We start from the raw sequence: 16455 nt of genomic DNA, 5'->3' as shown, positions 1-16455 counted from the left end.
GAGTACTAATCACTGAGTCACTATGCTGCAGATCAGAGTACTAACCATTCAGACAGCATGCAGCAGATCAGAGTACTAACCACTGACCCACTGTGCCGTAGATCAGAGTACTAACCATTGAGACACCATGCCATAGATCAGAGTACTAACCATTGAGACACCATGCTGTAGATCAGAGTACTATCCACTCAGACACCATGCCGTAGATCAGAGTACTAACCACTGAGACACCATGCCATAGATCAGAGTACTATCCACTGAGACACCGTGCTGTAGTTCAGAGTACTAACAACTGAGCCACCATACCATTGATCAGCGTACTAACGACTGAGCCAAAATGCTGCAGATCAGAGTACTAACCACTGAGCTATCATGCCGCAGATCAGAGTACTCAATGCTGAGCCACCATGCTGTAGATCAGAGTACTAACCACTGAGACACCATGCCATTGATCGGAATACTAACCATCGTGGCACCATGCCATCGATCAGAGTACTAAGCACAGAGCCACCATGCTGCAGATCAGAGTACTAACCACCGAGCCACCATGCCGTAGAACAGAGTACTAACCGCTGAACAATCATGCTATAGATCAGATTACTAACCAATGAGCAACCATGCCGTAGATCAGAGTACTAACCGCAGAGTCACGCTCCCCTAGATCAGAGTACTAACCACTGACCCACCATGCTGTAGATCAGAGTACTATCCACTGAGCCACCATGCCATAGAAGAGAGTATCAAACACTGAGCCACCATCCCGTAGATCAGAGTACTAACCACTGAGACACCATGCCATAGATCAAAGTACTAACCACAGAGACACCGTGCTTTAGATCAGAGTATAACCACTGAGCCTCCATGGGGTAGAATGGAGTACTAACCACTGAGCCACCATGCTGCAGATCAGAGTACTAACCACTGAGCCACCATGCTGCAGATCAGAGTACTAACCACTGAGCCACCATGCCGTAGAATAAAGAAATAATCACTGATCCACCATGCCGTGGATCAGAGTACTCAACGCTGAGACACCATGCTGTAGATCAGAGTACTAACCACTGAGCCACCATTCTGAAGATCAGAGTATCCACCACAAAGGGGAACAGATGTTTGGAACTTTCTTCCATAAATGGTAGTGGTTGCTGGATCAGTTATTAATTCTAAATCTGAGGTAGATACATTTTTGTTAAACAAGTGTAAGAAGGGTTATGGAGTTAGGCCGTGGATCAGCCATGATCTCACTGAATGGTGGAACAGCCTCAAAGGGCTGAATAGTCTACTCCTGTTCCTTTGTCCTGGATGGTGCAAGATTCTTGAGTGTTGTTAGAGGTGCCCCCATCCAGGCAAGAGGGGAGTATTCCATTACACTGCTGGCTTGTGCCTTCTCAATGGTGGACAGAGCTGGGGGAGGTGAGTTACTTGCTGCAAGGCTCTGACCTATTCTTGGAGCCACTGTGTTTATATGCTTAATTCAGTTCAATTTCTGGTAAATGATCACCCCCAGGAAGTTGACAGTGGGGTATTCAGTGAGAGTATTGCTAATGAATGTCAATGCATAATGTTTACATTCTCTTTTGTTGGCGATGGTCATAGCCTGGCATTTGTGTGGCACTAATGTTACTTGCCACTTGTTAGCACAAGTCTGGATATTGTCCAGATCTTGCTGCATTTGGACATGGACTGCTTCAGTACCTGAGGAGTGGTGAATGATGATGAATATTGTTCAATCATTGGCAAACATCCTCACTTCTGACCTTATGATAGAGAGCTGAAGATGGGTGGGTCAAGGACACTAGCCTGAGGAACTCCTGCAGAGAACAGAAGTTTTCGATTTTAAACACATTGAAAAATTGGTGCCATGATCTCAGATAGTTCTGCGCTGGCTTTCTTTAACAAATCAGGGAAGCCTACCAACAAGGCTCAATGGTTTGTCCACATTTATGTCTTCAAATGGTTAGAAATGGTTACTTTTCCTCAGTTATTTTTGACAACTATTCTGCTCCATTGCAAGTACACAAACATTCTCCTATCTAAATTCATCACAAATCTGCTCATTTTTAAAATGCAGTTTAGCTGCTGCATAATTCGCTGACAACCAGAGAATTGCCCCCTGTAGCCTGATGACACAATGACAAATATCAGCGTGTGAAAATGAGCAATTCTATTTATACTGCTTTACAATCAAGAAATTCTGGCCCATCAGACAGCTATCCACCAGCTGTGCTATTTATACAGTAATATGAGCAGTGCATCACTTTGGTCTTTTTTTAACTATACTATTTATACGATGAGAGTGTGAAAAATGTGAACTTACCACACAGATACCTGTCGGTTATTGTAAAAAGCGAACACACTGTGGGGTGGATTTGAACCCACAGTAGATTAGAATGGGAGGTGACATCCAGCTCGAAGCTTCATTTGTATTCAAAGTCTTTGGCCTCATTTCAATGCTTCATTTGAATAGGCAACCAGAACATTGTTTAAAGAGTGAGGTGGAATTATAGGTGATGGGCAAGGAACAGGTTTCTGCCTGCTTTAGGAGCTAGGAAGGGAAACTAAATCCTTTTCAGGATCTAGGTGAATCCTAGAGATTTCTATGATCAGAAACAGTTAAACAGACTTAGTAGCCCTGATGGTAATAATATAAGGCCTGGTTGGTGTTTATGCCGAAGGTTCCTGCCTGAGTCTGGGCTGCATTAGACATCATCCAGGAGAAAGCAGCTGGCTCTTGACAACTCATTCATCACCTTAAACATTCCCTCCTTCCAGAACTGGGGCACAGTGGCAGCAGTGTATACCATCCACAAGATGCACCACTATCATTTACCCCACCTTCATCGTCACTTCCAAACCCACAGACTCTCCCACAGACTCTCCTACTGGAAGGCCAGGGGGCCAGATGTTTGTGACAGCACCAATTCCAAACTCCTCTCCAAAACACACACCATTTTGGAGTCTCTCACCATTTCGTCACTGTCACTGGATCCGAAACCTGCAACTCTCTTTAAACAGCACAGTGTGTGAACCCTCATCAGATGGTCTAAGGTGATGTGAACTTTAAAAAAATATTTAAACCAACTGCACTAAATTTGGAGATTATTGGGAATGAAGGGGGAAATCTTACTATTTAATTTTAACTGTTTATCTACCCCACTCCCACCAAGATACAGTGGATGTTAAATCCAATGCAATACTACACAAACCCATCCCTTACAATCATCAATGCATCACAATTATCTTCCACATTATAGAAGCATCAAACTACTGCAGTGCAAAGGAACCCAATTAAGCAAAGAACAAAGAAACTTCCAGCACAGGAACAGGCCCTTCGGCCCTCCAAACCTGCTCTGATCCAGATCCTCTATCTAAACCTGTCACCTATTTTCTAAGGATCTGTATCCCTCTGCTCCTTGCTCATTCAAGTATCTGTCTAGATGCATCTTAAACGACGCTATCCTGCCCGCCTCTACCACCTCCACTGGCAATGTGTTCCAGGCACCCACCACCCTCTAAGTAAAGAACTTGCCACGGAACAATGGACCTGAACACCCAATTCTCTCTGCACATCAATTTTCCCCAGGACGTTTCCATTTACTGTATAGTTCACTTCTGAATTGGATCTTCCAAAATGCATCACCTCACATTTGCCCGGATTGAACTCCATCTGCCATTTCTCCGCCCAACTCTCCAATCTATATTCTGCTGTGTTCTCTGACAATCCCCTTCACTATCTGCTACTCCATCAACCTTAGTGTCATCTGCATGGTTTGCATGGACTTTCCAAACGAACAGCACTTCTGTCTTCTCTCCATGATTTTACATTTTCTTCCTTTTCAGATATCTGGCTAATTCTCTTTGAACGCTTCAGTCTCAGACAGGACATTCCAGATCTTAGCCACTCTGAATTAAAATGTTGCTTTTGCTTCCCTTACCAATTACTCTTACCCAAGTTTGGTCCTATCATGGGTGGGAACTGTTTCTCCCTTTCTCTTCTCTCTAGACCTCCCATAATTTGGAGTATCTTTGTCAAATTTCATCTTTTCATTCACTTGTGGGACATGGGTACCATTGGCTGGACCAGGATTTCTTGCCCGTCCCGATGAGCTGCCTTCTTAAACTGCTGCAGTCTATATGCTGTAGGTTGACCCACGATGTCCTCAGAGAGGGAATTCCAGGATTTTGATGCAGTAATGATACAATACAATACAGCACAAGAACACGTCCTTCGGCCCACCAAGCATGCACCAATTCTAATCCTTATTTGGACCCGCTTCTTATTGCCCATTTGTGGTTTCCATTGCTCTGTTTGCCTCCCATTCATGTTGTGCCTGTCAAGATACACCTTAAATGTTGTTAACATGACTGAAGGAATGGTGATATATTTCCAAGTCAGGATGGTGAGGGGCTCGGAGGGGAACTTGCAGGGGGTGGTGTTCCCGTGTATCTGCTGCCCTTGTCCTTCTGGATGTAAGTATTTGTGGATTTGGAAGGTGCTGTCTGATGATCTTTGGTGAATTTCTGCAGTGCATCTTGTACACATTACATACTGTTACTACTGAGCGTCGCTGGTGGAGGGAGTGGATGCAGTGCCAATCAAGCGGGGCTGCTTTGTCACAGAGTCATAGAGATGTACAGCACGGAAACAGACCCTTCGGTCCAACCCGTCCATGGCGACCAGATATCCCAACCCAATCTAGTCCCACCTGCCAGCATCCGGCCCATATCCCTCCAAACCCTTCCTATTCATATACCCATCCAAATGCCTTTTAAATGTTGCAATTGTACCAGCCTCCACCACATCCTCTGGCAGCTCATTCCATACACGTACCACCCTCTGTGTGAAAAAGTTGCCCCTTAGCTGTCTTTTATATCTTTCACCTCTCACCCTAAACCTATGCCCTCAAGTTCTGGACTCCCTAACCCCAGGGTAAAGACTTTGTCTATTTACCCTATCCATGCCCCTCATAATTTTGTAAACCTCTATAAGGATGTCAAGCTTAGAAATAGAACATAGAAAAGTACAGCACAGAACAGGCCCTTTGGCCCACGATGTTGTGCCGAGGTTTAATCCGAATGTGAAATATAGTAACTTAACCTACACACCCCTCAACTCACTGCTATCCATGTGCGTGTCCAGCAGTCGCTTAAATATCCCCAATGACTCTGCTTCCACCACCACCGCTGGCAACACATTCCATGCATTCACAACTCTCTGCGTAAAGAACCTACCTCTGACGTCTCCTTTATACCTTCCTCCTAATATCTTCAAACTGTGACTTCTCGTACCAGTCAATCCTACCCTGGGGAAATGTCTCTGGCCAATGACTCTATCCAAGCTTCCCATTACCTTGTATATCTCGATCAGGTCACCTCTCTTCCTCCTTCTCTCCAGAGAGAAAAGTCTGAGCTTATTCAACCTTTCTTCATAAGGCAAGCCCTCCAGTCCAGGCAGCATCCTGGTAAACCTTCTTTGCACCTTCTCCAAAGCCTCTGTATCTTTCCTATAGTAGGGCGACCAGAACTGGACACAATATTCCAAGTGTGGTCTCACCAGGGACTTGTAGAGCTGCAGCAAAACCTCGCGGCTCTTAAACTCAATCCCCCTGTTAATGAAAGCCAAAACGCCACATACTTTCTTCACAACCATATCCACTTGGGTGGCAACTTTGAGGGATCTATGTACTTGCACACCCAGATCCCTCTGTTCCTCCACATTGTCAAGAATCCGGTCTTTAATCCTATATTCAGCATTCGAGTTCGACCTTCCAAAATGCATCATTTCGCATTTATCCAGATTGAACTTCATCTGCCATTTCTCAGCTTCTTGAGTGTTGTTGGAGATTCCCCCATCCAGAGCAAGTGGGGAGTATTCCATCACCCTCCTGACTTGTGCTTAGTAGATGGTGGACAGGCTTTGGGGAGTCAGGAGGTGAGTTACTCACCACAATATTCCTAACCTCTGACCTGCTGTTGTAGCCACAGTGTTTATGTGGCAAGTCCACTTGAGTTTCTGGTCAATGGTAATTCCCAAGATGTTGATGTAGGGATTCACTGAAGGTTACACTATTGAATGTCAAAGGCAGGAAGTTAGATTTGTCTATTATTGGTGATGGTCATTGCCTGGTATCTGTGTGGTGCGGATGTTACTTACCCCTTGTCAGCCCAAGCCTGGATATTGACCAGATTTTGTTGCATTTGAACATGGACCGCTTCAGTGTCTGAGGAATCATGAATGGTGCTGAACATTGTGCAATCATCGGTGAACATCCCCACTTCAGACCTTATGATGGAGGGAAGGCCATTGATGAAGCAGCTGAACACTAGCCACAGGAACTCCTGCAGAGATGTCCTGGAGCTGAGATGACCTTGAATAACCGTGACCATCTTCCGACATGCCACCTTCACCTTCATTTCTTAGGAAACCCACCCCTAGGTTTTCCAACATATCTTCATAACTAAAGTTATTCCTCCCTGAAATCGCAATGATTCAGTCAGAGGCCATTCTGCCCATTGTGCCTGCATTGGGTCGGTTATCTGGATAGGAACCATTCTCATGAATCTTCTTTGTCCTGTATCCAATGCCTTTATAAACTGTGGCACCCAGAACTGGCTGCAATATTCCAACTGAGGTTGAGCCTGTGCCCAATATAAATTCAACTTCACCTCCATAATCTGTTCCATACCTCCTTATTTTCCTCAATCCTGAAATCCCATTGGTTATAAAGCTGGAATTCTGTTCCTATCATTCATTACAGAGCCAAATGTCTCTCTCTGTCAGCTAACCCTTTCAACAAAGTATGGGAAACAGGTTTAAGTTGAAGGATAAATTATTCCAGGCTCCAGTGTGAGATATTCCATCCCAGCAATATCTGGGTCATCAATGAATGCAAGAGGAAGAATACATTTGCTTAATATAAGCATTAAGCCACATCTCTGATAAACACTCAAAACTCTCACAGGTAATGCTGCTTTTGAAATGCAATCATGCTTCGATGGAGACAAATTTTGCAAACTCATTACATATAACATAGCATCCATCAACAGCAAGAGAGCTGAATGACCAGTCACTCTGTTTTTCTTGTTTGGAGGTAGATTTTGGCTGGAGGTAGAGTGTTTGGCCTAGATTTTGGAGCATTATCTGACATTCTTCAGATGCTGGTGTACATTTGTGTATGTTGAGTGTGATCATTACATCGAACAAACTGGGCAGTAACGTATGGCTTCTCTGCACAAGGCAGCTCCTTCATTCAACATTTTGTGAAACATCAATTTGTAACTCAGAAGCATTTTTCATAATAAAATAAGTAAGCATTACTGTTACTCACATCAGTGAGGACATAATATACATCATCCTGCTTAATGCATGACTTTATGGCATTATGAGATTCAAGGGATTTTCCTGGTGCCTGTGTCACCATAGCCTCATGGACCCACTTTCATTCAGATACATTATAAACAAGCCTTGCAATATAACCCCATCTGCATCTGTCACATCTGAGATATCACTTTTAAAGCATCACTACTTGTTAAAGATGGAAGCTGATTTTTAAGATCAGTTAGTACTTAAACATTTATTGTTTTTTTGCTGGTTTAGGAGAAAAGTAATTGATTCACATAAAAAGCTGTCTAGTGACAATTAAACCTTATTTAATCTTCAAGAATCATCATGAGTAATTATGATGTGGTAGGCATCACAGAGATGTTGTTGCTGGGGGTTCAGGACTGGCAGTGAAACATCCAAGGGTTTACAACTTATCAAAAAGACAGGGAGGTGGGCAGAGGGGGTGGGGTGGCCTTGTTAGTTAAGAATAAAATTAAATCTATGGCACTGAATGACATGGGGTGAGATGATGTGGAGTCTGTATGGATGGAGGTGAGGAACCACAAAGACAAAAAAAAGCCATAATGGGTGTTTTGTACAGACCACCCAGCAGTGGTCAGGACCAGGGGTGCAAGATGTACCGGGAAATAGATAGGGCATGTCAGAAAGGCAAGGTCATGGTGATCATGGGGGACTTCAATATGAAGGTGGACTGGGTGAATAATGTTGCTGGTGGATCCAAAGAAAGGGAATTCATGGAATGGTTACAGGATGGCTTTTTGGAACAGCTTGTGATAGAGCCCACAAGGGAGTCTGTAATTAGTGCTATGCAATGAGCCAGACTTTATAAAAGATCTTAAAGTAAGGGAACACTTAGGAGGCAGCGATCATAATATGGTAGAGTTCAGTCTGCAGTTTGAAAGGGAGAAGGCAAAATTGGATATAATGGTGTTACAGTTAAATAAAGGTAATTACAGGGGCATGATGAAAATCGACTGGAAGCAGAGCCTAGTGGGGAAGACAGTAGAGCAACAATGGCAGGATTTTCTGGATGTACTTGAGGACACAGTACAGTGGTTCATCCCAAAGAAAAGAAAGGTTACCAGAGGTGGGGTTGGGGGGAAGTGTGTGTGGAATTAGACAGCCATGGCTGACAAAGGAAGTCAGGAATGTATCAAAGAAAAAGACAGAGAGAGAAAGAGAGAGAGAGCCTGTAAAGTAGCCAAGAGCACTGGGAAATCACTGGGAAGGCTACAAAAACAAACAGAGGATAACAAAGAGAGAAATAAGGAAGGAGAGGATCAAATATGAAGGCAGGCTAGCCAGTAATATTAGAAATGATAGTAAAAGTTTCTTTCAATACATAAGAAACAAGCGAGAGGCAAAAGTAAACATTGGGCCGTTCCAAATTGATGCTGGAAGTCTAGTGCTGGGAGATAAGGAAATAGCTGAAGAATTTAATGAGTACTTTGTGTCAGTCTTCACAGTGGAAGACATGAGTAATATCCCAACAATTAAGGGGAGTCAGGGGACAGAGTTGAGTATAGTAGCCATTACAAAAGACAAAGTGCTAGAAAAGCAAAAGGGTCTAAAAATTGATAAATCTCCTAGCCTTGATGAGCTACATCCTAGAGTTCTGAGGGAGGTGGCTGAGGAAATAGTGGAGGCATTGGTTGAGATCTTTCAAAAGTCACTGGAGTCAGGGAAATCCCAGATGATTGAAAAATCGCTGTTGTAACCCTCTTGTTCAAGAAAGGATCAAGATAAAAGCTGAAAAATTATAGGCCAATTAGCCTAACCTCGTTTGTTGGTAAAATTCTAGAATCCATCATTAAGGATGAGATTTCAAAATTCTTGAAAGCACAGGGTTGGATTAGAACAAGTCAGCATGGATTTAGTAAGGGGAGGTCTTGCCTGACAAACCTGTTGGAATTCTTTGAAGAGGTAACAAGTAGGTTAGACCAGGGAAACCCAGTGGATGTTATCTATCTAGACTTCCAAAAGGCCTTTGATAAGGTGCCTCACGGGAGGCTGCTGAGTGCCCATGGTGTTCGAGGTGAGCTACTGGTATGGATTGAGGATTGGCTGTCTGAAAGAAGGCAGAGAGTTGGGATAAAAGGCTCTTTTTTCGGAATGGCAGCCGGTGACAAGTGGTGTCCCACAGGGTTCAGTGTTGGGGCCGCAGATGTTCATTTTATATATTAATGATCTGAATAAAGGGACTGGGGGCATTCTGGTGAAGTTCGCCGATGATATGAAGTTAGGTGGACAGGCAGGTAGTACTGAGGAGGTGGAGAGGCTCCAGAAAGATTTAGACAGGTTAGGAGAGTGGTCCAGGAAATGGCTGATGAAATTCAACGCGAGCAAGTGCGAGGTCGTGCACTTTGGAAAAAAGAATACAAGCCTGGACTATTTTCTAAATGGCGAGAAAATTCATAAAACCAAAGTACAAAGGGATCTGGGAGTGCTAGTCCAGGATTCTGTAAAGGTTAATTTGCAGGTTGAGTCCGTGATTAAGAAAACAAATGTAATATTGTCATTTATTTCAAGAGGGTTGGAATATAAAAGCAGTGATGTGCTACTGAGACTTTATAAAGCTCTAGTTAGGCCTCATTTAGAATACTGTGTCCAGTTTTGGGCCCCACACCTCAGGAAGGACATACTGGCACTGGAGCATGTCCAGCGGAGATTCACACGGATGATCCCTGGAATGGTAGGTCTAACATACGATAAACAGTTAAGGATTCTGGGATTGTATTCTTTAGAGTTTAGAAGGTTGAGGGGAGATCTAATAGAAACTTCCAAGATAATGCATGGCTTAGAAAGGGTGGATGCTGGGAAATTGTTTCCGTTAGGTGGGGAGACTAGGACAGCTTCAGAATTAGAGGGGATCAATTTAGAACGGAAATGAGGAGACATTTCTTCAGCCAGAGAGTGGTGGGCCTGTGGAATTCATTGCCATGGAGCGCAGTGGAGGCCGGGATGTTAAATGTCTTCAAAGCAGAGGTTGATAAATTATTAATCTCGCAAGGAATTAAGGGCAACGGGGAGAATGCGGGTAAGTGGAGTTGAAACGCCCATCAGCCATGATTGAATGGCGGAGTGGACTCGATGGGCCGAATGGTCTTACTTCCCCTCCTATGGTCTTATGGTCTAATGGTCTTAAACCAATATTTAATCAACCTGAGAATGTGGATATTAATAACAATTGGACAAATAGGGGTTTCTTACCATGTGGAGATGACGGTGTTGGACTGGGATGGACAAAGTCAGAAGTCACGCGACACCAGGTTATAATCCAACAGGTTTATTTGAAATCAAAAGCTTTTGGAGCACTGCTCCTTTGTCAGGCGGCTTCATCTGATGAAGGAGCAGCGCTCCGAAAGCTTGTGATTTCAAATAAACCTGTTGGACTATAACCTGGTGTGTGATTTCTGACAAGCACCTTATCAGCAGCTGAACATTATTTTGTGATCTAATTGCAGAACCTGTTCTTGCCCTGTAAAATAAAACATAATTTTAATTGGAGGATATGTATTCTAAGCATTTAAGAAAAGAACTGGGGGGAAATAGAGGACCCTGTTTCCATCATGTTTCCAATTCTCTCTTGCTACAGATGGAGTGCCAGAGAACTGGAGAACTTTGACAATGTGCTGTTGTTTAAAAGCAAAGAAAGAGATAACTCCTGTAATTGCAGACATAGATCATGGGCAAATTATCCTGAAAATCTACAAGCATCAAAATTAATCATCATTGGAAAGGCGTAGGTCAATCAAGGACAGTCAGCATCGATTTGTGAAGGTAAAGTTGTGTCTGACTAATGTTATCACATTACTTGAGGAAGTAGCAAGGAGAAATTATGAGGGAGGTATACTTGACGTAGTCCACATGGATTTTAACAATGCTTTTTCACAAGGTCCCACATGGCAGACGAGAAACATGAATGCCCACGCAATTTAAAGGAAACAGAGAATTTGGATCTAAAATTGGCTTCAAGGCCTGAAGTAAAGAGTCTGGTCAGTGAGTGTTCTTACAACTGGAAGGCCATGCCAGTTGCATTCTGCAGGACAATGTGCTAAGTGCTTTATTTCTCACAATATCTAAAAGGATTTAGACATAAATGTTGAAGTCATCATTGCAAATAATTCTGAAGTTGGTCCTGCGTATGAAAGTGAGGAAGAAAGCTGCAGCTTGCAGAATGATATCAATGGAGCGGTGATGTTGCAGAAAGTGACATATAGAATTCACTGCTGTGGTTCTGTTCGCCGAGCTGGAAGTTTTTGTTGCAAACGTTTCGTCCCCTGTCTAGGTGACATCCTCAGTGCTTGGGAGCCTCCTGTGAAGCGCTTCTGTGATGTTTCCGCCGGCATTTATAGTGGTCTGTCCCTGCCGCTTCCGGTTGTCAGTTTCAGCTGTCTGCGTCGTGGCCGGTATATTGGGTCCAGGTCGATGTGTTTGCTGATGGAGTTTGTGGATGAATGCCATGCTTCTAGGAATTCCCTGGCTGTTCTTTGTTTCGCTTGCCCTATAATTCTATATGTCACTTTCTGCTACATCAACTAGCCACGAAACGACACGACCAGCTATCCCTAGTGGCCACACACGCAGGCGACAAGCAACATGAATTTGACTGGGACAACACTACCATTATAGGGCAAGCGAAACAAAGAACAGCCAGGGAATTCCTAGAAGCATGGCACTCATCCACAAACTCCATCAACAAACACATCGAGCTGGACCCAATATACCGGCCACTACAGCGGACAGCTGAAACTGACAACTGGAAGCGGCAGGGACAGGCCACTATAAATGCCGGAGGAAACACCACAGAAGCGCTTCACAGGAGGCTCCCAAGCACTGAGGATGTCACCTAGACAGGGGATGAAACGTTTGCAACACAAATTCCCAGCTCGGCGAACAGAACCACAGCAACGAGCACCCGAGCTACAAATCTTCTCACAAACTTTGAATATAGAATTCAATCCAGAGAAGGCTGAGATAACACATGGGAGGGGAGGGGAGAGAGTGGAGCTCGTGAATATACCTTCAATTGTAGGACAATGTAGAATGTAAAGTTGCAAAGAGATCTTGGTGCACATTCTGCAGCTCCCAAGCTTGCAAGTCTGAGAAATAGGAGAAAGAGAGGACTGCAAATGCTTGCGATCAGAGTTGAGACTGTGGCGCTGGAAAAGCACAGTAGGCCAGGCAACATCAGAAGAGCATTCCTGATGAAGTGCTTATGGCCAAAACATCGATTCTCCTGCTCCTCAGATGCTGCCTGATTTGCTGTGCTTTTCCAGCACCACACCCTCAAATCAGAGAAATAACATGGTTAAGAAAGTATATGGATTATTTTCCTTTAAGAATCTGGGCAAAATATATAAAAGCAGGGAGGTTGCATGGGAACACTACAAAAGCACTAGTTAGGCCACAGCTCGTGTACTGCATCCAGTTCTGGTCACAGCATTGTAGGCAAAATGTGATTGCACTAAACAATATCGAAGGAATTGCAAGTATGTCAGGACAATGGAGAACCTGAGAAGAGATGTGATCAGTTGGACTTTAGTCCTTCTGGGCTGGGGACGATTTAATTCAGGTGTAATGATGGGAAGGAATTATTCTCCTTTGCAGAGACCAACAATTAAGGCATAGGCTTGAAATGATTGACAGAATGATTAGAAGGGAGTGCTAGCAGTTCAGAACTCCTTGCCTGAAATGGTAGTAGAGCTAGATTACGCAAGAGATTGAAAAGGAATTGGGATATGTTTGTGAAGGAGCCAAAGCCTACAAAGATACAGACTCAGAAGTGAAATATAGGATAAGTCTATGTGGCTGTTTTCTCAGCCAGTACAAACTGAATGTGCCAAGTGGCCTCTTTCTTCACTTCAGTTTCTATGATGCTATGATTTATTGTAAATATCTCTACAGAACACTTGCTGCTATTTTGTAAATGTCCTTGATCTTGGAGTATACTTTTCTTCTAATTGGTAATCAGACACAAAACACATTTTAATATTTACCGTTTTATTGCTTCCTCTTGCCTCAATCTTCTTTCACTTTTTTCTTTGAGGTATGCCAAATTTGTTTCACTTCGCATGCGATCATTTTCACGAGCAATGTCCGAGGCATTCTGAATCACCAAGGCATCGTAAGCCCTCAGTCCCTTGTCTTCAATGAACTGGAGAAAATTGTTCAAGGCAGCATCTTCCTGCTTTGAAGTCATCTTCCTTCAAACAGCAGATGGGAAGTGAAGCAGCACGTTCTGTGATGTTACAAAAAGGAGTAGCTGTACTAAATGAGCAAGCACATTCACATAACTCATCATAGCTCGCACCAGTAAGGTCAAATACTCCACAATTACGCTTAAAGGTTTGTTTTGTCTCTGTGTTGTGTAAGTGCAATTCCCTGGTGCAGTGTGTTATCCAAAAAGTCAACCAATCTAGCCAGTTGTGATGGGAATGTGTGCTAAGCTTGGAGTCTATTTTATTGTGAGCATAAAACCTCATGCAGCTCCTGCTAATATTATCTTTTCTTCCAATTTACAACTTTGAAGAAAGATAGAATTGAATATTCAGAGATTTGTTTTTCTTAAATGGACTGGAAGCTGTTTTATTTCTGTTAAAACTGAAAGCCGTGAAGAGCTGTTTGAAGTTCATCTGTCTGTCTCATCTTGCTCATTCATTGCTCCAATGGGATACACCAGGACAGACAACTTAACTATTTGGAAGTGATAAGAAAACACTATTGTGTTTACTCCTCTTAGTGGAAAGGACTAATAATCAAAAAGGAAGGAAATTTGTGCCGGTTAATTTGATTTTTGTACATTGAATGTGAACACCCTGGCTGGAAGTACATACATTTTCTGCACATTACTCGAGGAGTAATAGACTCTGATTCCACTCCCTTGTTAGATTCAAGAGCAAAGCAAAAGTCTTTTTAAAGCAAACTAACAAAAAGGCATGTTTCCTATGGCAAACTGTAATGGCTGTGAAATAAATTGCACACTGCAGACAAAATGGATTCTCCAGTAAATGTCAGAACTGCATGTAGGATGTACATGAGCATCATGGGCTGCAATCCCATTTAGTGGATAGATTGAGCTTCTGAATGAATGTCTAAAACGATTCCAGCACAAAGTTATGGTACTGGCTGATGCTGCCATGATATCAACATCAATGATTCATAAAACTATATGAAAATGTACTGTGTTCAGGTTGCCAGCTAAGATGAGTTATTAATATAATTTATTGGCTTGTTAATAAGGAAGTGACTTATGAAGGCAATACATGATGATAGCTTTAATTAAAAATATAAATTAGCTGTTTTGGATTTTTACTCTGATTGAAACTATCCAGCTAGTCACTGGTTAACAGTGGAATTGATTCCACTTAACCTTCTGAACACTGAAGGACCTTTCTCACAGCACACACTCTCCTCCCTTTTCTTTCACCTGCAGCACTTGCTTTTTAAGAATGAAACAAGAAGTCCATCGATAACAGAAAATCAATGTTTAAATAAGAGTTTTTTTTTGTCGGACCAGCCGTGAAATAATGACCTTGATCTATGTTAATTTTTACTTTGGTACTGAAATGCCATTACAGCCCTCGAGCAGTTCACTGAAAACCCGGAAACACAGGAGCAGATTGACTCAAAACAGACAATGTGGAAAAAAAAATCTGCAAACATACCCACATGTGCTGAGGGCTGGAGCTGTGAGGCCACTGTTTGCTCTGTAGGCATTAAACTGATTAACTTTTACAGAAAGCCTTATTCCGTCCCGGCTGTTCAGCTCAGTGAAGCTTGAAGGGTTTTCTGTTCCGACACCAGAAACGTGGGCTCTGTTCATCAATAGCTTTCAAATCAATCCTTCCTTGCTACACATTGCATGAGTCTTTAAGTCCTGCTGATTCTCGTAGTGCGCAAAACAAAAGCCGGAAAATAGCAAGTGGATTTTTTTTCCCTGTTAGATTGTTTGTCCTTGGCTTCTTTGTTGTTGGATTTAGCTGAGATTGAGAACAGGTGCTGCGTTTCTCTTATGCACATCCATAGAGGGGAACTAAAGAGAAGGGAGTCCGCCTGGAAATTATCCCCTGCTTCTCAGTCTCGCGAAAAACACTTTCCTTCTCACCCACTTTCAAACACCGAAGGAAACGGCACGACCCTAATGTAATCACCTCCAGATCTCCAGAAAGCTTCATGTGCTCCTGGTGTTTTAACCCAGGCAGAGGGCAGCGGTAAAGATAGAGCAGAATCTTCCAATGATTTCCTCCTGGAGTGGAAAGATGTTTTCCCTTTTAGATTCAGCAGGTTCTGTGCATTCTCTCTTGTGGCATCATCATCTCCTCCCCCCAGCTCCCTAGACCCCTCCTCAAGAAGGTATTGGCAGTTTACAATACTCAACTGCTTCAGTCCCTAAAATTACCCGCGGATTAATCAGCGATCCGAGCAAAAAGCAGCCTACCTTCTGGTGGAAGTAGCAGCCCTGTTTCTGTCTGTGTGTGGTCTGCAGGTATTTACTGACCGTCTGATCAACATGCCAGCACTCTGGACAGGTTTTGGCCAAGCCCATCGATGAGGGGAGTGGGATCAGTGACTATAGCAGCAACGCAAGCTGACTCTGGTTTCAAGCTCAGTTCCCAGGGCTCCCGATCCTCCTGGGAGTGTGCTGTCTGGGCAGCATCTTCAGCTGCAACCCCTCCCCTCGTTAATCAGGGCAACAGGAACTGAACTGAACCGACTGCCTTTTACTGAGCAGCCCACCTTGTGTTCGCTCTCCCCTTCATCCAGGAACATCGCTTAAAGTGAACACTTTCCTGATGTGGCTCGCTCTCACGTGATGGGGAAAGGTGAATTCGACCACGTGATATTTGTGTAAAATGAGCAATCTCTCCAATTTGACAAGGCAGTCGCTCCAGAATGTCAGACTTGCCTTCCTCTCCCGCTCCATGTCAGGCACAGAGACATGAAATGATCCCTCACACAGATCCATCTGCTTCAGAAACATGGCAGCAAGGTGAAATAGCCGGAGGGTTTTTTTATTAAATCTTGTTCAAAAAGGTTATTTAACCGCTTGTCCCCAAACTATCGCTGGCCTTTCATTGTGGGAAGCTGTCTTTCTGATATAATTTCCA

The 16455-nt window shown here is 43.4% G+C and overlaps 1 protein-coding gene across 3 annotated transcripts in view; it reads right to left on the bottom strand.

Moving 5' to 3' along the window:
* The window catches only part of nyap2a (neuronal tyrosine-phosphorylated phosphoinositide-3-kinase adaptor 2a), a 343027-nt gene extending 326786 nt beyond the window's left edge, over positions 1-16241 (bottom strand). The window contains exons 1-3 of one of the 3 annotated variants that reach the window (XM_087993277.1): positions 15786-16241; positions 15013-15593; positions 13345-13586 (exon numbers count right to left, since the gene is read on the bottom strand). In XM_087993277.1, coding sequence (XP_087849403.1) covers positions 13345-13547 — 203 coding nt within the window. In that variant the 5' untranslated portion in view covers positions 13548-13586; positions 15013-15593; positions 15786-16241. Of the gene's footprint in view, positions 1-13344; positions 13587-15012; positions 15764-15785 lie in introns of those variants that run through there. The other 2 variants (XM_087993278.1, XM_087993276.1) reach the window with 2 other exon arrangements.
* Positions 16242-16455: the final 214 nt, after the last annotated feature.

The sequence above is a fragment of the Chiloscyllium plagiosum genome, unplaced genomic scaffold (genome assembly GCF_037043375.1).
Source record: "Chiloscyllium plagiosum isolate Xiang-an unplaced genomic scaffold, Cpla_swu_hap1 HiC_scaffold_13, whole genome shotgun sequence".
In the NCBI taxonomy this organism is placed as follows: Eukaryota; Metazoa; Chordata; class Chondrichthyes; order Orectolobiformes; family Hemiscylliidae; genus Chiloscyllium; species Chiloscyllium plagiosum.
This window is presented reverse-complemented; position numbering and strand designations above follow the sequence as displayed.